Genomic DNA, 20,952 nt, shown 5'->3' with positions numbered 1-20,952 from the left:
CCCCCCCCCCCCCCCCCCCCCCCGGTGGAGCCGGGCACCCTCACACAGATGGTTCTCCCAGGGACCGAAGGCCCAGAGAGCCAGGCTCGGCATAATTTGCGTGAGGGTGTTTTCTCATACCATGAAAAGTTTCTTGTTCCACAGAAGGGAGATGGGAAAAAAAAAAAAAATTCTTAGGAAAACTAAGTTCCAGAATCCAGGGAAAAAAAGAAGAGTTAACAGAAATAGGAAAATAGACGTTCATTTCTGAAAAGTTTCAAAACTGAAACGATCAGCCTGTTTGAACTTGGTCAGGCAGTTCTTTAATTTGGCCATTTGAACGGGATAAGAAGGAAGAGGGACTAGAACCAAAGGGGACCCTGGGAACAATGTTTTAATGTCACCGCTTGGGTCACCTGAACCTAAGCCCCTCAGGCTTCCTAGACCGCCTAGTGTGTCTTTTCCAGAGGCTTCATGTAACCGCCTCTGAGATCTGGGTCTCTTTCCAGATGGCAAGAAAAACCCACCGTGAGGGCCCCCTGCCCGTGGTCTCCCAGGGAGCTGGGCACGCAGTAGGCGGGAGCTGGACCTCCTCGTTCCCAAACCCGAGCCCTTGCTGAGAGAAACACTATTTTCTGCAACTTGAACAGTCCCACAGAGAGTGGCAGCCCCTTTGGGAGCAGGTTGGGGGCCACCAAACACTGTAGCGAGATTCCTCCAGAAAACAACAGATCCGTGTTGGGGGTGTGTGTGGGTGAAGAGGCAGAGGGGGAAGGAAGCACGTTTGCCCAATTTCCCACTTCCAGAATAAATGGACACCCGTTTTTCTTTCCAACAACGGAAAGGTTATAATGGATCAGGTATCAGATTGGGGCAGAAAAGGAGGCCATATGCTTCCCCGACCGTGGAAATCATCTGAAAAATTTCTCATTTCTTTTATAGCATATGAAGCTTTGAAACTGCTAAGGGCACCTCGTGGTTGGGAAAAAAAAAAATACACACATTCCTAGAGACCTAGGAATTACGTGAGGTGCAGCCAACACAGGAAGGCCAGTCCTGAAAATCATGCCCGCCGAGAGCTGGGGAGGAGGCAGCCGGCCCGGAGCAGGGAGGCAGGTGGACAGAGGCCCGGGGTTGCAGGCCACCCCCCTCCCCACAGCCCTCCCCAGGGGAAATTCAGCGGCCCACGCTCAGCAAGCCATTCAAAACTGACCAAGACCACAGTGGGGAGAAGAAGAAAAGGAAGATCAAGAACCTTTTAGTTTGGTCTAAGTGGAAATATCCAGCCACTCAGACGGAGGCTTCATGTGATCGCGTGTGCGTGTGCGTGTTTGTGTGTTTGTGCGTGTGTGCGTGCGTGTGTTTGTGCGTGCACACACGCATGCGTGCACGTGGCCTGGCATTCCTAGGAAACTCCTCATGGCATGTGTCTCTCTTTCCTAGGAGGAGGAGGAAAATCCGCTTCCACTTAGAAGCAGATGTGTGGGGGGAGGAAGGGTCATGAATTAAACTAAAAATACTATTTGTTGACCATCTCGGGGAGAGTGTTGGTGAGAGTCGTAATGATGATGGGGCAGACGTGGGCAGGGAGGTTTCGTTTTCTAAATTATTTAATATCTCCCACCACGTGGAGGAATCCTGGTGTCCCTGAGATGCTTGTTTCTTGTAGTAGGGAATCCAAGGGGATTCCCTCTCTCTATTCAAGTATCTCTGCGTCCTGAACCAAACACACAAGGGGCCTGGTGAGTCTCTCTTGGCAGAGAGAGCGCCTTCGGCCAGCCTGCCTTGGGCTGGCGGCAGGAGTCCCGAGAGGTGGACGTGAAGCATCCTCACTTGGAAGTGCTCTCCTAGACTTTACATCTAATTTTCGAAGGCAGGGCGGGGGGTTTATCAACAGCATGCAGCTGCCGTGAAAAGTCACGGTTTCTAGCCCCAGTCTGCAAACGGCCGTCCGCCTTTCAGCCATCGAGACAGAATCTGTGGTTTCTAAGTCAGTTTCGGTTTGACGGTGACCCGAGTACTGCTCGGAATCATTTGAGTGAGTCCCTGGCCCCAGCAGTACAACTTCTCTGGCTTCACCACCCACCAAGGGGAAGGTGGTTCTCGCCGTCTGCGAGCGTCCAACCAGCCGAGCGGACTCGGGTTTGCCTCCTCTGCCGGGGAGGCTGCCTGGGATGTTCTAACACGCCAGGATGGAGCGCCGACCACCCGTCATTTCCACACAGGCCTGTGGCCCACACACTGAACAAGAGCCAAAGCCAGCACACGGCTGCGGGCGGAGTCACTTACGTTTTAGAATATTCCTCTGCTCCAGCTCCTCCGCCGTCGGCCTCTGGCTCAGCCGCCTGCGGAAAAGATCCAGGAAACGTTTTTGGACCGCGTCATAGCCTCCTTGGGTCATTAATCTCCCCGGCCCTTGTAGGTGCATGAGGCGGAGCGAGAGGCTGCAGCTCCTGCCCCATCCTGTGCCGTGCGAGACGGGCTCTGACCACCACCGCCTCCTCAGTTCCTCAATTTCAACCCCAGGAAAGGCACCCTGCGTCATGTCATGCCAAGCTGACCCTCCTCCTTCCTCCCGTCCTCCGCCCCTCCCCAGCCCTGCTCCGCCGGGGCCTCCGGGCCAGTGGACGCTTCTCGTCACAGAGGCTCCTTTCTTTCATGCGGCCTCCTCGCTTCGGGACAGTGGCCTCTACCCGCCCCCCAGGGTGAGAGCTCGCTTCTTGCCATGTTTGTGCAGATCCAGTTAGGACAGAAAGAGGCTCATGGCCCCGGGGAGACACAAGACAGCGTGTCCTGTCTGCGAAGAACAATAGATGCTCTTCTTCTTGTCCCCACCCACCCCCACTAGAGCCGCCTTAGACGGGGAAGGACAAAGGAGCAGGAACTGCAATGTCTCTCCTACCCTGGCACGTCATGGGGCCCTACCCAGTGCGACATGGCAGCAGGGGCGTCAACTGGTTGTGATGCAACAGTGGGGGGGGGGCGGGGACGGATGATGGTGGCCCTGCGTCCCAGCAGAAGTCACCGGAGACTGGGAAGGGCCCTGCGGAGGACAAGTGCAAGCTGGTGTGGGCGGATAAAGCGCCAGGGATGAGCTACACAAACAGTGGGGCCCCGTATTCACAGAGACGTTTTTGTATTTTGAAGCTCCTGGCAATTATTTAACGACCCTGCAAAGTTGAGCATCCTGCTCCACACCATGGGAGGAGGCGTGTGCGAGAGGAGAAAGTTGCGGAAGGAGTCACGGGCTGCTCGGCGGCCTGCACTGGGACCTAAGGGGCGCTCCCCCAGGAGTACAGGTTGTGCTTCCTCCCCGGGTATCGGCACCTGTGTCTCCAGGTGGCAAGGCGTTTACACCGTGGGATCTCAGGAGAGACCCGGAGTGAAAACAGAAAGTCCATGGAGTTACTGAGTGCAAAGAGTTGACATTGAATGCTTCTTGTCACCTGCAATTCTCCTCATTGCCCTGGATTCTGAGAGGCCCCCAATGGCATCACCATTGATGCTCTAGGGAGGGCACGGAAGGATTTCCGTTCAGATACCGGTCGGTAAAATCTACAGCACCCTGGAAACGGCTGGAAATTGTATTCCGAAATGTTGTTCAGTTTATAAGCCCACTGTCGTGTTCGTTAGTCATTTGTTCTTCCAAATGTCCCATGAAGACACTATTTCTTCCCATCGACCAGGGCCCGCTGTATATTTGGAAATTTGCAATATTGGAGACTCTAAATTGGGACTCCAGAGTCTCGAAGTCTTTCCTAAAATAGCACTCTCAGACCTCGGGAGGAAACTGTGTCATTGGTCTGGAATGCAGACTCTGCTCAGAATGAGCTGCGTGGAGGCTCTGCCCCACCTTTCCACTTATCTTCCCCCAGAATCCTTGCTTCGTTTGTAGGGATGGGCAGCCAGCTTCAAGGGACCCCTTGGCGGAACCCAGGCTCTGGATGCCGCTAGGGCTGTAGGTCAGTAGGTTTTGAATAAGCTCCTGATTCAAGGTGGAGCTTGCATCCCAGAAGTCTTATGCCCAGAAGCGTCTGCAGAACGTTCCCCCACTGGCTTGTGCTGAGAAGCCCACTGATTCTGTCGCCAGACCCGTTGCCTGGTTCTGTGCTGGCTTTTTCGTTTTTGTTTTTTCTCATGGGTCACATTTGGAGGGGACAAAAGGATGAGAGACTGAACTACATGCACAGCAAATTCTGTCTGCTGGGCAACCTTAGATTTAAAGACACATGCTTTCGAGTGAGGCCCCCTGTTTATGTTTCATTTCTCCTAAAAGGGTCTGAGAACATCGAGGCCAACCACAGCGATCAAACGGAGCTAAGCCCTCCCCAAGGACACGTACGGTAGTGAGGTGTTTTGGTTTTGAAAATGAGATAGGGTAGGAAAATCATACTCTGGCATCGTGATGACAAAGCACAAACAGCTCAGGAGTTAGGGGATCTGGGTTCTAGTTCTGGCTCCGCTCTGAACCTACTTTCCGTGGACAAGGTATTGGACTCCACTGCAAATAATAACTAGTAATTTAATGGCTAAGGCTGACGTCATCCCTGTCTCGTGCAGGCATGGTTCTTAGAAACAGCGGCTGTGTACTTGGCCACATCCAAATGTGAATTCATTTATGGGGCGGGAGGAGGGGGGGGGGGGGGTGGGGGGGTGGGGATAGGAAAATAAGTAAATAAAATACATACTAAAATATTTAAATAAATGCGTTTGTTCATTTTACAAATTACTGGGTGAAGGCCAGCTCCGGGCCGGGTTCTGGGTTGGGCACTTGGATGAGTAAAAGAACGGATCAAGGTCCTGCCTCTCGGGGAGGGAGTCATTGATCAGGTAGTCAGGGAAGCAAGTATGAAATGTAACCGTAGTAACAGGCTGCCAACGGGAGGCACCTGGGCATGGATTCTGACCAAATTATGTCAGGAGAGGGGTCCCAGGGGAAGGGACGCGGTGTCCTGATGGGAAGGACGGACGGACGGAGCCACGGTGCTGGAGTGGAGACAGCGAGGGGAGGCCTCGTGGGCCACGCGGCGAGAGGGCAGGACAACACCCAGCACGTCGCATCCCGGAAGCGAGGTGGGAAGATGGGCACGACTGGCCCAGGGTGCTGAGTGCTGCCGAGAGGTCAGGCGAGCCTTGCAAACGGCCCACGGGGATCAACACCAGCTGGGCTTGCAGCAACCTCGCCTAGAGCTCTGCCAGGGGGCGCAGGGAAGGGAAGCCAGGCAGGAGCGAGTTGAGAACGGAGGTGAGAAAATGGACAAGTATGCACGATTCTTCCCGAAGCTTGGCTGGATGAGAGAGTTGCAGGTGAAGGGGGCTCTGGCGAAGTTTATACTTTTTACTGGGAGAAGACTGGGCGCGTTTAATGGAAAGAATCCGGATGAGGTGGTGGTGGCAGGAAACTACGTAAGGAGGGAGGAGGCTCAGCTGATGGTGCAGGAGTCCCGAGGAGGCAGGAGGGGTTGGGGTCCAGGGACAGAGAGGCCTTCCTCCTCAAAAGCAGGAGGAGGGATGGCTCTTGACCGTGACAGGGGAAGCAGGATGGTATGTGTTGTACACAGGTGTGCAGATTTGGTACTGGAATTAATGAAGAGTTCCCAACTGATGGCTTGCAGTTACTATAACACATGTAAGTTGGTTTATCACAAGGATGACTTCTATCAGCTTAAAATAATACCTTTCCTTGACAGGCTGGTCTTCAGACGGAGGCAAATTCATAAACTAAAGGGATAAAGCTCTAGCTTCAGAATTCTCGTGGCTAGCTTCTTAGGGAAGGACCCAGAGCAGCCTGACATGGTCCAAGTAAAGGCTTCTTTCTAGATCTACTTGTACAGAAACACTGGTCACTGGAAAGCCAGATAGCAGAGCACATTACTGTATTAATGAAGTGGGCAGTTTTATGAATAATCCCAGAGAGCAGATAACTCCAAGAATAAAGACAGAGGTGCTTTCTGAGTGTATTGTATCTTTTACCCCTGTCTTGACGGTACGTTTAAGTCACTGTATCAGACTTAAACTCACATTAAATGTAAAAAGTGCTTCCTGACTCTGTATGTAGACATGACCATTTATATGCTATAAGATAAAGGCAACATTTTTGAGAGTTAAACTTTTCTGTAAAATGAATGATCCAAAAGTAGGAGTTTTAATGTGTTCTCAAGTGATCTATTCAAATAGCTTTGCTGGTATATATGTGGCCCTGGTTTATTAGGTATCTCTGAGCTGCAAAATTGTTGTCACTCCTCAAACGGTTTCTTCTTTACATGACCACCGCTAAATGATCTGCACTGGCTGCAAAGTGAAAAATCACCGAGCTCCTGTTGAAATGCCACGCGCCATCAATCGCCACCTAGGAGCCTTCCAGGTTCTTGCAGAATTTAGAAACGGATTTTCTGTAGTGTCAGTTTGAGCAACTCTATGCTGGTGACTGCAAGAAACAACCACATAAACTAAGGCTTTTCTTTTTCCAAGCAAGGACCATGACGGACAAACAGGCCAGAAGCAAACAGTACTTCGGCTTTGGCCTCGGAAAAAGGAGACCGTGAGAGAATGTGGTGGCAAGATGCTTTAGGCAACACGCAGAGCAGGGAGGCTGTCTCCCCAGAGACGTGACAAAAAACCGCTGAAGGTCTGGCTGGTCTGACTCCTGATGCTGACGAGGAGGATTCGTTCTGCCGCAAGGAGCTAATGAGCCTTCTGCTGGTGTCAGAACTGCAAGGTCACGGCTTTCATTAGCATTTGCAACTGCATATTGTTTGGAGGGCCCTGATTTTAAAGTTTGGATCTCTGAAAGCTGTATCTGCATTTCAGGAGAAAGCAAAGCAGAATTGACGTCGGTCTTCTGCATCTCAGCCCCAGGGGGAGGGAACGGCCCTTCCAGAGGGGAAGAGAAAACGGGAAGGACTCGTCCTCTCTCCTAAGGCAGGAGGAGACGGTTTCCCGACTGCTGCTCCGGATGGGAAAGGGTGCAGATGGGCCTGGTGGGGCCGCAGGGAGGGGAGATGTGCTGAGTTACGACCCTTCCTTTGGAATCGTTCTGGAGAACGTGTCGGTTGCATGCGTTTGTGTGTGGCCTTGGTCACTGCTACATTGCCAGGTGTTAGGAGGCCACGGAGAACAAAAAGGTGCTTTTTGTTTTTAAAAATATTTTATTTATTTATTTGTCAGAGAGATAGCGAGCACACAAGGAGGGGGAGTTGCAGAGGGAGAAGCAGGCTCCCCGCGGAGCAGGGAGCCCGATGCGGGGCTCCATCGCAGGATCCTGGGACCATGACCTGAGCTGAAGGCAGACGCTTAACGACTGAGCCACCCAGGTGCCCCCAAAACAGGTGCTTTTAGTAATTATTTAGCCCAGATCCTACTCGTCCCGATGCCATACACGCTCCTGGGGAGATTTTATCCACAGTCGTGACTTCAGTTCACATCTATAGCCCGGTGACTCCAAAATCTATACCTCCAGTCGTAGTTTTGAGTTCCAGACCGCCTTTCCAGTTTATACTCCTACAGGCTGTCAAACTCAGAAGGTCCTAAATGAACTCATCCATCTTCCCCTCCTGTCCTGACAGTTTTGCATCCCCGTGAGCTGCCCAAGCCAGGAAACTGGGAATTGTCCTTGGTGGGCTTGACCCTCAACAGCCAATCCACCGCCAGGTCCAAACCATGTCCATTCCAGCCCATTCCAGCCCACCACAGCCGGAGCCTCTCCCCGGGCTGCTGCAGCCCATCCCACTAGGGTCCTCCTCCACCCCAGATGGGATGGTCTTTCTAAGGGGAAACCTGATCACACCACTCCCTGCTTGAAAACTACGCAGGCCCACCCAGAGCCCGCAGGAGGGAGTCAAACACCCAGGGTCCTAGAAGAGTCCTTGTGATCTGCACGCTTGCCAAGAATCCTCCCAGCCCACCCCCCTGTCCTTTAGATGTAACTGCGTCGTCTTCGTTTCTTCTAGATTCACATGCCTTTCTTTACAGCGACGCATTCTCTCTCTCGTTCTCTTTGTCTGGTGGTAATCCTCAAACTCACAGCTTCAACCTTAAACATCACTCCCTGTGGGCACTAACATTTTGGTGAAGGTGCCCCCACCATGTGTGACAACAGTCCCGTATCCCCCGTATGCTGGTGCTTGTCCTTCTTGTTATGGCCCAGCCTGTCCACTAGACCCCGGGGCTTGGGCTCTGTGACATGGGGCCACCTGGCCCCCTGTCCACCAGGGTCACCTCATGAGCACAGACCTGGGCGGCCACACAGGGACCCCACTTAGAAGGGCCCCCGCGCTTGGGCTCCAAGGCTCTGCTGCCATTTTGAAATTTTCAGTCATTTTTGAACAAGGGACCCCCTCATCTGCAGCACCTAGCACCGAGTCTGGGAACTGGAGTTGCTCTATGTTTGTGAAATCATTAAATGCATGTTGCCCCATGACTATCCCTCGTCTTTGCCCTTTCCCTCTCTTCTAGTTCTTTCCTTAGGGCAAGCACATGTGTTCTCTGTCAGAAACAAAACAAACTACCCTCCTCCTCCACTCCCCTGTCCCTCAGTGAATCTCCACCTCCAGCCTGCTCTTGGCTGCCCGACCTCTCCAAAGAGGGGTTCAGGCGTGAGGTCTCAGTAAACCATCACAACCCTGGCTTCTGTCCACACCATTCTACTGCCCTGGTTCTCCGCTGGACAATTCTGCCCCCAGGGGACCTCTGGCAAGGTCTACAGACATTCGTGGTTGTCAGGACTGGGGAGGCTGCTACTGGCGTCTAGCTCAACGTCCCACCCTGCACACGCCTGTCCCTCACAACACAGGACTGGCCGGGCCATGCGACAACAGTGACGAGGTGCGGGAACCTTACTCTCCCGAATCAGGTCAGTGTCAAGGTCACTGAGGATTAACGGCCAAATCTAGTGGCTTTTATTAAGCCCTCATTTTCCCTGACCTTTCTCTACCGTGTGGCACCTTTGACTAACAGAGACTTCTCGAAGCTCCTTCTCCTCTGGTTTTCAGCATGCTCACGCCTCCTTCCACACCCTTAGCACCTGCTCCTGGCAGGTGGCACGCCTGGGGAGAGCCCCAGAGGTGCCCTGTCCTGGGGGTGGCTTCAGAAGCAGCACCATCTGTACCGAGCCCGGGTCCGCCACCTGACAGGCGGGGGCCTCAGAGGAGCCGGCCTTCTCCCCACGCCTCAGCCTTCCGTGCCCGTGTGGCAGGGCGAGGGACCCTCCGGGTGCCCGTCTCCGCAGACAGACTGCCTAGAATCCCGGTGCTCAGAACGGGCAGAGGGCAGAGCTAGGAGCTCCCCCTGCTGGGCTCCCCCGTCTTGATCATGGCCTCACCCCCAACACCCATATTACCCACTGGCATGACCACCTTCTCAACTAGACCAGGAACCCTTCACAGGCAAATTATGTCTTATTTATCTCTGTGTTTCTAGACTCGGGATGGCACCTGGCACACAGGAGGGGCTCCACAGATTTTCCATGATTCAATCAATGAATAATACTTCAACCCAGGAGTTGTGCCCTCGGGGACGGCCAGAACTCTGGGCCCTACACCACGGTGGCCGGCCACTGAAGACGTTCCTCTGGGAAGAATGAACAGCAGTTTTGCTTTTATACCTCAGGACTCTGCCCTGCTACCCTTTCTCTCTGCCAAGAAGGCAGAGCAACTCTTAAAATTATTGATCCACATACCCAACTCTTTCCAGGAATTTCAGTTAATAGTTCAACTTCCCCTCAAGCTATTAACAAATAGCCTGGTTCTAAGCATGGGAAAGAGCCCAGAGAGGAGAAAATGGACTGGGGTCCAGGGCCTGCCTCCACCATTAACCAGAAGGTCGCTTGGGCGCCTTATGCTGCTGTATCTCCGCTCCGAGTCCCACCGTCTGACAGGTGGCTGTAACCACAAGCTAGCCCGCATGCTGCCCAGGAGCTCTGAGAGGCCCGAATGAGAATGAGAGAAAAATCCCTTTTAAAAGTAAGTAGAAGGCGTGAAATTTTATTTTTGGTAACTCGAAAAAAGTCTTGGACCTCAAGTAGATAAACAGGTACCCTTAAGAAAGAAAGAATATTGCTTTTGATGGACACAGACCATCAAGGCAAGGACAGAGTGATTCCAATGAAGAGAGGAAGCTCTGGGTGTCACTGCTGAGTGACTGTCATGGACGGTATCACGGGGAGGTCGACGTGCACAGCCCAGGCAACATGAAAATGGCATAAGACTATATACTTAATTTATTTACCCACTCATTCATCCACTCATTGAAAAAATGTTATGGTTCCAGATTTCCCCGATGCCTCTGCTTTGTTGGGCCTCAATAAACAACATACACAACCCGTGACTACTTTCTGAAGCAAGGCAAGGGATGAAGAGTTGGGTGTAGGCCCCGGGTTGCCCCCTCCCACCCGGACTCCTCCTAGGAGCTGTAGAATATGTGCAGCTCGTGCTTTTCTCATATTCACCCCCAACGGGCCAATCTCTCAGGGCCATCAGCGCCCCCCAAGGAGAGTTCTGAGGGTACAAGAGGAGGCAGAGGCCGGAAGACAGGAGACAGGAATGCCTAGCCTCCTTCCCTCTCCTTACTCAATGGGTTTCTGGCCAATGTCCTCTCGCTGCCTCCCACAAGCTCCTATTTCTAGAAACAATAACTCAGGTTCAGATGAGATCCCATGCTGTTTAGAAACCCAGAGAGGAACATACAAAACCCCCAGAGAGCCTCAGATGCCCGTGTGGAGGGGGTTTTGGTCACATTATTTTGCCAAGTTTCCTACAGTCCTCCTTTATGAAAAGTTCCATACCCCCCTAACTCCTTCCTGAACCATCACTCCTCAATTGTAAATGTAAAGCTTCATTTTAAAAAAAGATTTATTTATTTGAGAGAGAGAAGAAGTGTGCATGAGCAAGGGGAGGGGTAGAGGGAGAGGGAGAGAGAACCAAGCAGACTCCCCACTGAGCACAGAGCCTGACACAGGGCTTGATCCTACGACCCTGAGATCATGACCTGAGCTGAAACAGAGTTGGATGCTTAACTGACTGAGCCACTCGGGTGCCCTGTAAACCTTCATATTTAAACTAATAGTCCTGCAACCCAAAGGAGGGATACTGAATGTAGTTACTCTCATTAAACTGTAAGAGCTTTCCTATGACATGATAATCTTTCACAGAATCTCTTTTTATATATGTGATGTACCAAAAAAGACCAGACCCCCCCCCCCAACCCAACCCCCTCCCCACACATACTTTTTCTTTCTAGCAGCATGGTGCACTTTAGGAATGTCTAACCAGTCTGGATTTGCAGTTTTGCATTCTTTGGAAATCTTTTTAACTGGATCAGGAAAGATGAATGGAATGGGTTTATCTGTCTGGGAAAGGATCTATTTATATGGGAAAGGGACAGAGGAATAAGAATGGGAAAATGAAGTGATATGGACACTTCCAATAGATTTTGCCTTGATTATAGAGGAAACGAACAGAAATGATCTCTCTCTACTTTCTTGGCCTTATCTACCCAATGCTTTGGGCGAGTCCTTGCGAGAAGAGACTGTCTTCCCTTAAATATATTCCCCCAGATTGACTGAGCTCATAGCACGTATCTACCAAGGGACTCTCAGCTCCCAGCTTGGTGAATGGGAGTCTAAGTTCTCTTCCCTCCCTTAGGCTCTTTTCTCTTTATGTCCTGACGTCCGGTCACACGAGCTACCATAGCACCTACATCACACACACCCCCTCACTCTCCTACACGTGCACTCGATGTGTGAGACCGGAGGGGAGTCACAGGGGAGCGTGGTCCCAGTGCCTGGGCGGGCGGTGTCTCAGGGCTGCAACACTCCAGCAGGAGCCCAGGGAAACTGGGCAGACTCCATAAGCAGCCCTGGGCCATGACTGTACCGTCCTTCTCAGGACCACCAGCAACACCAACTCCCGAGGTGTCAGAGAAACACCCACCTCCATCCTGAGGGAAATGGCTGATTGTGGAACATTCCTTCAGGAGCAGTCTCCTCCCCCAGGAGAGTAGCCTGGCCGCCAGGTCCTTTTTTTTTTAATGGGGGCAGGGCAGAAGGAGAGGGACAGACAGAATCTCAAGTAGACTCCACACTCCGTGTGGAGGTGACGTGGGGCTCGATCTCATGATCCTGAGATCATGACCTGAGCCAAAATCCAGAGTCTGACGCTTAACCGACCGAGTCACCCAGGCGCCCCATGACTGCATGTCTTTAACCAGAGGAAACTGTGAGGCTGAGCTTGTCTGAAGGCAGAACCCCACCCACGGGGGGACGCTCGGCCTCTCAAAGCCCTGGAAGGCCTCCTTCTGGGCATTCACAGCACGAAAGGGATGGGAAACCACCAACCAGAGCAAAGCACTGGGCCCTTCTCAGCACCTCGCTTCTCAGTCAGGAGACAGGCTCTCCGAGAGAGAGAGAGAGAGAGAGAGAGTGTTTGTGTGTAACGTGCACATTCTCCTCATGCAGTAAGGGTTGTACAGAGGTTCTGGCAGGCTCTGGTCACCTCAGTTTTACACACATCCCACACATGTGTGGTTCTGCAACTTGCTGGAATGGCCACCACAACCTCTCCTCCCATCTGCGTGAAGCTTGGTTTAGGTGTCACCTGCGGTTATAGCTTTGGGCTCAGGCCTGCCCTGTACTCCAGGAATCACGCATCAGTGTTGGACTTTGCCTCCTTGTGTCCCTCTTCCTCGCGCTTTCATCCCTGGTCCTGGGGCCTGAATCCAGCTCCAGCGGCGAAAACAAGACGATGCTCATCACTCCCACTGATACTCCTTTCCCAGCTGGACCTGCCTGCCATGGCGCGTGGCCTTCCTTCTTGAGGACAACACATCTTCTGCTAAATGGATTCCCTCTTGGGGCGCCTGGGTGGCTCAGTCAGTTAGGTGTCTGCCTTTGGCTCAGGTCATGATCCCAGGGTCCTGGGATTGGGCCCCGTGTCGGGCTCCTTACTCAGCAGGGAGTCAGCTTCTCCCTTTCCCTCTGCAGCCCCCCCTGCTTGTGCACACTCTCTCTGTCAGATAAATAAAATCCTTTTATTTTTAAAGATTTTATTTATTTATTTGACAGAGAGAGACACAGCGAGAGAGGGAAAACGGGCGGGGGGAGTGGGAGAGGGAGAAGCAGGCTTCCTGCGGAGCAGGGAGCCTGATGCGGGGCTCGATCCCAGGACCCTGGGATCATGACCTGAGCCGAAGGCAGACGCTTAACGACTGAGCCACCCAGGCGCTCCATAAATAAATAAAATCTTAAAAAAAAAAAATGGATTCCCCCCTCTCATCTGCCTGTACAGCCGGTCCCTCCTCTGCCAGCCAACAGCTCAGCTATGCTGCTTCTGATGGTACCTGGCTATCCTTGAAACAGCTTTCCTACTTGCTCAGGTAATAAATCCAATTTAAAAGAATGGACCGTATGCCCAGTATGATTTGTAAAAACAATACGGTGCTTCACATTTGGACTAATAAGTAAAAGCAAGTGCAATTATTCCTATTAGAGAAATTAGCACTTGGAAAAACCTCTTTGTGTGAAGATAAACAGAATTTCTCCCTGTGATGGGGATGTGTTAAGCTAACGCACTTCCTACATGGATCCAGCGTCAATACTGTGACAGGCAAGGCCACCCTCTCTACAGGTCCTCGGTCTAGGCCCTTAAACGTGTCATCTCTTTCTTCTCCAAAGGGCCAAGCAGTAAATACGTCAGGCATGGTGGACCGTGTGGTCTCTGTCACTATCACCTGCAAGTAGCCTCCGTGATCCCCCAGGGCTGATGTTCCAACAGGCGGGCTTTGGCCCCCGGGCTGCAATTGGCGGCCCCTGCCAGGGGGTATTACCCGAGCCTGAAAACTGTGTCCCGGAAGATCAACCAACCGAGGGGAACCGCAGGACCTGAGCAGCTTGCTCAACGGACGCGAGTTATTTTGGTTCAAAATGAAAGGGGGGGCTTGAGTCACGTGCTATGTAGTCCTTGACCCCGTAGGAAGGCTGGTCCCCCAACACATCAGCCTGAGAACCTGAGCACGACCCTCTTGTCCTCCTCACCACCATCACCACAATACAGTCTCTGGGGGTGCCTGGGGGGCGCAGTCAGTTGAGCCTCCGACTCTTGGTTTTGGCTCGGGTCGTGCTCTTACGGTCATGGGATCGAGCCCCACATCAGGGGCTCTCAAATAAATAAATAAATCTTTAAAAAATCAAATACCCCAAAGATGTCACGCCTCCCATGCATCGCATCTCCTTACGTGGCACATTACGTGGACAACTGCCCGGCGTTTTGTACTGTCTCCATCCTAAGCTCTCCTCCTCCATTGTGGCTTCCAGACTCCTGGCCCCTCCTCAAGCTCTGGCCCACATGGGGGTCAGTCTTGGTGGCTCCACAGTCAGATCAGAGCGGCGTGGCTGTGAGTTCTCCCACTTGTGGCAGCTAAAGGCACGCTTCCCTTAAGAGGACTGTTTGCCCCACCTATTCACTGATATCCTTGCAAGAAGACTGCTTTCTCCTCACAGCGTCCATGGCCTTCGGGCTCTGTCACCAACTCAACAGGAGGACGACTGTGATGTACATAAAGGAGATCAGAATGTCCTTCTGAATCAAGTTCACTGTCAAATAGGCTGTTTGGAAACTTTTATGGAAATGATTAGTGTTTAAAGAAAATGTTCTGTATAGTTTTACACATACCTTGGTATTCTTTTTGTTTTTTCTCAAAGATTTTATTTAGTTATTTGAGAGAGAGAAAGCAAGCACAAGTGGGAGGAGGGGCAGAGAGAGAAGGAGACAGAATTTCAAGCAGACTCCCCACTGGGCACAGAACCCAACATGGGGTCAAGAGTCGGATGCCTAACCAACTGAGCCACCCAGGCGCCCCACGTACCTTGGCATTCTACTATTAATAAATCATTAAGCAGCTATCATGTAACCTATGATGTAAAATTCTGACAATTTTCCACTAATTTCTTAAGTAGTCTGAATCTGAGATTACATAGGCTTAAAAAAAAAAAAAGAATAGGCTTATTTTGTTTTCGCCTGGACTAAGCCGTATGGATTTACAGCTCCTTGGTGGAAAACGCCTGAGCATATCCTGGTTGCACCGCTTGCTGACTGCAGGGTGAGAATCAGATTTCACAGGCCGTGGTCCCAAACGACTCTGGTCATTAAAGACTGTGAAGAAAGAGGGCAAAGTGACAGCGCATGGAGAGACAGTGAGAGCCGGGGGTGGGCAGGGGAGGTGCTCCAGGGACGTGCTGAACCCACAGAGCAGGCTCTGAGCAGAAGCTGTCCACTCAGCCTCCTTGAGTACAAAGGTGGCGCCAAGTCACATGAGGAGGGTGTGCGGAGGGCTCCCCTTGCGTGGGACATGGGTTGCTTCTTGGGATGGAACATGTAGGTGGCAGGTACATTGGTTCAGTAAATTCAGGAGGGCAACTCCGTCACTGTCCATTAACACACAGGAAGATGCAATCGTCTAGCTTAGCATCTTTTAAGAGGGAGTTTGGTGAGTGACGATATGACCATGAACAAAACGAGGAAAATCATAAGTCAAAAAGAGGGTTGGATTTCAGGTAGTTAAAACTCTTTGCAACATACTGATTACCGTCAGCATGCACTATTTATCTGTCTGCCTACTTTCTTTTTTTCCAAAGGAACCAACAAGGCTTCCCGTTTTGAAGAACGATTGTTTTAATGATTCGATGGGCAAAGAACATAAAATTTTCATGATTCCACTTCCTAAAATAGAAGCGTATTCACTTATATTTCAAAGGAATTGCCTTTAGAATCAGAGGGAAAAGTGATTTTCCAGGGTTTGTATCTTTGGATAATTTTTCCTGTTTATATTCTATTTAGTGAGCATGTATGCAATTTTCGAGGCTATTATAAAAATCTTCGCATTGTGAAATGAACATAATGAAGCTAAATAAAATGGATTACTCTTATTAGCATTTTGCATATGATCTGAGAGGTATTTTGCCAGTAAGCAAAGATGTGCGGGGACAAGGAAAAACAACTGCATCACACACTTCTCGACTGTAATCCAATTCTGCTATTTAAGTTTTCAGGGCTGTGTGTGTGCCAGCTCTCTATAGGAGCTGCAGAAAAATCACATATAATCAAACCCGAAGCCAGTTATGGTGGGCAAGGGAGAAAGAGCACGACATACCATGGAAATTATTCTGGAGACCGGAAATGCCAACTTCACCACTGAAACAAGGAACAAGTTAATCTTAAGGAAAAACAATGAGAGCTTCATTCATTTGAATGATAACTACTAGAATGGGCAAACTCCAAACCAAGGCACCAGCCAACGAATCTTCCGAAGTCCCTGCTCAAGTCTGCAAAATTATTGATGAGATTTGATCACATATGAACTAGTAAGATGGACAAACAGCTCTTGCTCGGGCATTTGATTTAAATGTTCGGCTCGCTAAGCAGGATCAAGGAGGACACCATGCCCATGAAGGAACCCACCTATGCCAGAAGGCAAGTTTCCTTTCCCACGGGCCTTCTGATTACTGAAAATGTTCCTCAAAGACTTAATGCAAAACCTCTGTTTTAAGGCCTTTTTCTTTCAGGCATGAATGGAGAAAAGTAACGAAGAATATGACTTGTCAGGCTTTGAATCAAATCACTGGCCTGTGGCTTCCAGTGAGAAGTAAATACATTTCTCCCTTTCTTGAGGGAGATGAATTTTTTTTACAGTTTTTATTTAAATTCCAGTTAGTCACATGCAGTGTAATATTAGTTGCAGGTGTGTTAATTTTTTAGCACTGACTGGGGGTAGGGAAAGTGGCTTCAAATCCGAGTGTAGCCAGGTAATGCCGTGAACTTGGTTAGCAGCTTAGCTTCTTTTGAGCTCAGTTTCCTTATCTATAAAATTACAGGTGTTCTAGGCAGTGATAGGAGTGTCCACAGGGGCACTAAAGTGCTTTAATTCTACTACTTTTTCAGATCCAGAAGTTGCCACTGCAAAGTAGGTGAAGAAACTCACACAGAGGCTCAAGATACAGCCACAAAGCCCATAGTGAAAGAAAAAAAAAAATGAGTGAGCCAATTTGGAAGCATTAGGCCATATTTTGAGGTAGAATTCCATGCAACACAATTCTCTTTCAACCGAAGACTGAAAGATGCTTTGAGTGCTTCTCAAGATGATTTAACTCCGTTTATTTATTGCCTCCCGGTAAGTTCACAAATGGCTCTGAGAGATCTTTTCCTGGATAACAGTATGATAGAAATGACACAACCTTATCTGTTTCAGTTTGTAAGGGGATCAAAGACTGAAGGTGAGAAAAAGAATGTATCACAGGACAAGTGCCCTGACAACTCGAGTTCAAGTCGTTCCCGTTAATGTGCTGGTTTTGGAGAAAAGGACTCTGAATCAAATGTTTGGATGATTCAATGTCTACATTATCCCTGCCCACCCCCAATCTTTTGGGAATATTTTAAAGGAAAAAAAAAAAAAGGGAAGATAAATCGTCTCAAAGAAATTCATACCAATAAAAAAAAAATGTGGACCCACCCTTTCCCCACAGAACTTGCCCTTAGCATCTCTTTTCCCAGAGTAAACCAGCAAACAGTGAGTATGCCTTGACTAGCTTGTCTTATTTCTTGTAGAGGGATGATTACCCAGCTATCTTTTAAAAAAGATTTTATTTATTTTTTAGGGAGAGAGAGAGAGTGCACAAGCAGGGGGAGCAGCAGTGGGAGGGGGAGAAGCAGGCTCCCCATTGAGCAGGGAGCCCAACGTGGGACTGGATCCCAGGACCCTGGGATCATGACCTGAGCCGAAGGCAGACACTGAACCCACTGAGCCACCCAGGCATCCCTATCCAGCTACATTTTAAGCGACACTTAGCACAGAGCCATGCACAGTAGGCGCTTAGTCAATACTTCACAATAGAACCAATCTGTTGGAGCTGAGGTTCCATGGTCTCCTTTAGTGACTTATGACTCTGTAAAGATAACCTTCTACCCACAGAAAACAAACTCATTCAGCTCAAGGTCCACTGTGCCCTTCTGGGATCTCCCATTCATACTTAAGTCAGTTTTTTTTTTTTCTTTAAATGGAAGCAGTGTTTATTTGGGGTCTTTTTCCCTCTAATTGCAATTATTCTGATTTCTGTGAGTTGCTTTACTAAACTGGACCTCTGGAGCAAATCACTGACTGATGCAGATCAGGAGCACATAGTGATACTCGCCCACCACAGAGCGTCAGACTCTCACGTGGTGCGCTCCCCTCAGGCTGCCTCCTTCCTTCTTTTTTATTTCGGACAGATGAAAACCATACATACTTAAAATGTACAACAAGATGTTTTGATATATGTATACCTTGTGAAAGGATGGTCTCAATCAAACTAACACGTCCATCACGTGGGTCACAAGGTACCATTTTTTTGGTGTGTGCTGAGAACATTAAGATCTACTCTCTGGGGACATTACAGTACACAATGTGTTACTATTAACTCTGGTCACCATGCCGTTCATTATGTCTCCAGAACTTAACTCGTCTTAGGACTGAAAGTTTGTGCCATTTGAGCAATTCCTCTCCTATGCCCTGCATTCCCCAGCTTCTGGTAATTGCCATTCTACTCTCTGTCACTCTCTGTCATTCGGAGTTAGACTGTTTTTGATTTTTAAGATTTGACATTCAAGTGGGGTCCCTGGGTGGCTCGGTTGGTCAAGCATCCTACTCTTGATTTCGGCTCAGGTCATGATCTTGGGGTCGTGAGATTGAGCCCCGCATAGGGCTTCGCACTGGGTGTGGAGTCTGCTTAAGATTCCCTCTCTTCCTCCCCCTCTGCCCCCCACCCCATGCTCAGGCTCGCTCTCTCTCTTAAAAAAAAAAAAAATGAGAGAGAGATTCCACATGCAAGTGAGTTCATGCAGTATTTGTCTTTCCATGTCCGGCTTATTTCACTTGGCATAACGTCTTCCAGGTTCATCTATGTTGTTGTAAATGGAAGGATTTCCTTCTTTTTTTTTTTTTTAAAGGCCAAACAATATTCCATTGAATGTATATACCACAATTTCTGAAAAGTCTTTTAATCACGTCTCTTTCAGATATGATTGTCCCTTTTATATGACTGGGGTCATGACCAGAACAACCATCAAATACAGAAGACCTGTGACAAACGCTGGCTTCATGGAGTTGTGGCTAAGACACTTTGTGCTCGTCAAATATTCCGAAAGCTCCTTTTCCTTCTCCAGCCTCTTCTGCAGCTGGATTGGGGTCAGGAGCCTAGTTCTGGTTGGTGGGTCATGAGCAGAAGCGATGTGTGTATCTCCTCTATCCCCTCTTCCCTTGCTATAGAGATGTTGGAGCTGTGTGTTCTAGAAGAGTGTGAAGGCTATATGACGGAGAGGCCATCTGATCCACATTAGGCTTTCCTTCAGTGAAAAATAAACCTTTACTGTCAAGCCACTTGGATTTAGGATTTACCTATTAGGGCGAATAGCCTTAGTTATTTTGAGTAGTAAGAGTCTAGTGTAATGTTAACATTCAAATTCACAGTGAGAAGGAAGAAACCAGTGTTCACTATCTACTACAACTGGGAGAATTACTCATTTAGAGTTCTTGATGACGTTGGGTGGGAGGTCCATCTGACAGATGTGGAAACTGAGGCTGGACAGGAAACCACCCAGTAAATGGAGGATGGAGCTTCCAATCTAAGGTTCATAGGCTTCACAGACTGGATTGCTCTGTCTACTAGACCCCTGCTTCTCAAACATCAGGGTACATCAGAATCATGCTTGTTACAACGCAGATTTCTGGGTCCCATCCTCAGAATTTCTGATTCAGAGTCTTGGTGGGGCCTGGAAATATGCATTTCAGCAAGTTCTCAGGTGATGCTAATGCCGCTGACCCACGGACTGCACCGTGGGAACCACCCCACCGGTGGTTTCCCACATTCTATCAGACAGGAGCGTCTCTAGACTCAAACCTCAGCATCAAGTGTTTCAGCTCTTCCTACTTACTGTGGACAGTGTTACTGAAATGCAAGAAAAAGCCCAGTTAGGTCCAAGATGGAAGAAAATCTATCCCCACTTCCTTCCACGGCTTACCTCTGGAGGACGTGGGCACACACAGGACGGCGCCCCTGGTCTAGAACTCCGCCACCACCCCACACAATCCCTGCCCAACCGCGGGGCCCTTGGGATGGAAATTCTGTTCAACATAAAAACGAAACCAAACGAAATATCTTTCTCAGCATCTCTGCTTCAGATAGGGAAGTCTGGGATTGGGGCGGTGTGTTTCACTTTGCTCCTTATCGGCCCTAGGATTAGTAGCTCAGCTTCTTCACCTACAAGAAGGGATCCCAACAGCTGCCTCGCAGGGTGGAGGTGAAGAGGATTGGCTGAGGTGCTGATGGGGAAGCATGTCATCCACAGAAAGGTCTCTGGAGTCTTTGATGATGTTGTCAGGGACCATGGCCCTGCGTGGTTGCCTCTCCATGGAGACAGGCTGATTCTTCTCTTACTTAGCCAAATATTCCAAGGAACAGGGCCTTTCTTTCAGCCACCTGCTAAGATGAACAATAAACCCGAATGATCCTTGCCGATTACCCCCAAACGATCAGGACAAGAATAGGTGGAGAACTAAAAGGGCTTTTAACTACTTAAAACGTAGCCCGACGTACAGCAGCTTAGAAGATTAGCGCGTTCTCTGCTTCCTCTGTAGGGGAATACAATGGCCCCCTCCCCAGCCCAGCACCCCAGATTTTGAAATCTGCTGGCCTAAGTAGTTGTTCAAAAAAAACTATGGAACAAAAAACAAAACAAGACTCCCTCACCCCCAGGGACGGCCACTTTTCTCCTTTTTAAACCTTTACAAGTTTTAAACATAGACGGATTCTGTTTTTGCAGAGTAGAAGGCAGCTCTTTTGTCCCCCACACTTACTCTTATCACTGAAAAACGCATGGGAAGCCGGGACAGCTGCGAGTCACACACAGAAAGCACTGAAAGCGCCTGACAAGATGTGGCTTTCTTCCCTGACAT

General features: G+C 49.8%; 1 protein-coding gene across 1 annotated transcript in view; it reads right to left on the bottom strand.

Moving 5' to 3' along the window:
* The window catches only part of PHACTR1 (phosphatase and actin regulator 1), a 558,362-nt gene that overhangs the window by 12,952 nt on the left and 524,458 nt on the right, over positions 1-20,952 (bottom strand). Inside the window, exon 10 of the mRNA XM_021696829.2 lies at positions 2,269-2,324. Within this exon, the coding sequence (XP_021552504.1) occupies positions 2,269-2,324 (56 nt within the window). The remainder of the gene's footprint in view (positions 1-2,268; positions 2,325-20,952) is intronic.

This window comes from Neomonachus schauinslandi, chromosome 8 (genome assembly GCF_002201575.2).
Source record: "Neomonachus schauinslandi chromosome 8, ASM220157v2, whole genome shotgun sequence".
NCBI lineage: Eukaryota > Metazoa > Chordata > Mammalia > Carnivora > Phocidae > Neomonachus > Neomonachus schauinslandi.
The sequence above is the reverse complement of the archived record's forward strand: the minus strand, read 5'-3'. Positions and strand labels throughout refer to the sequence as shown.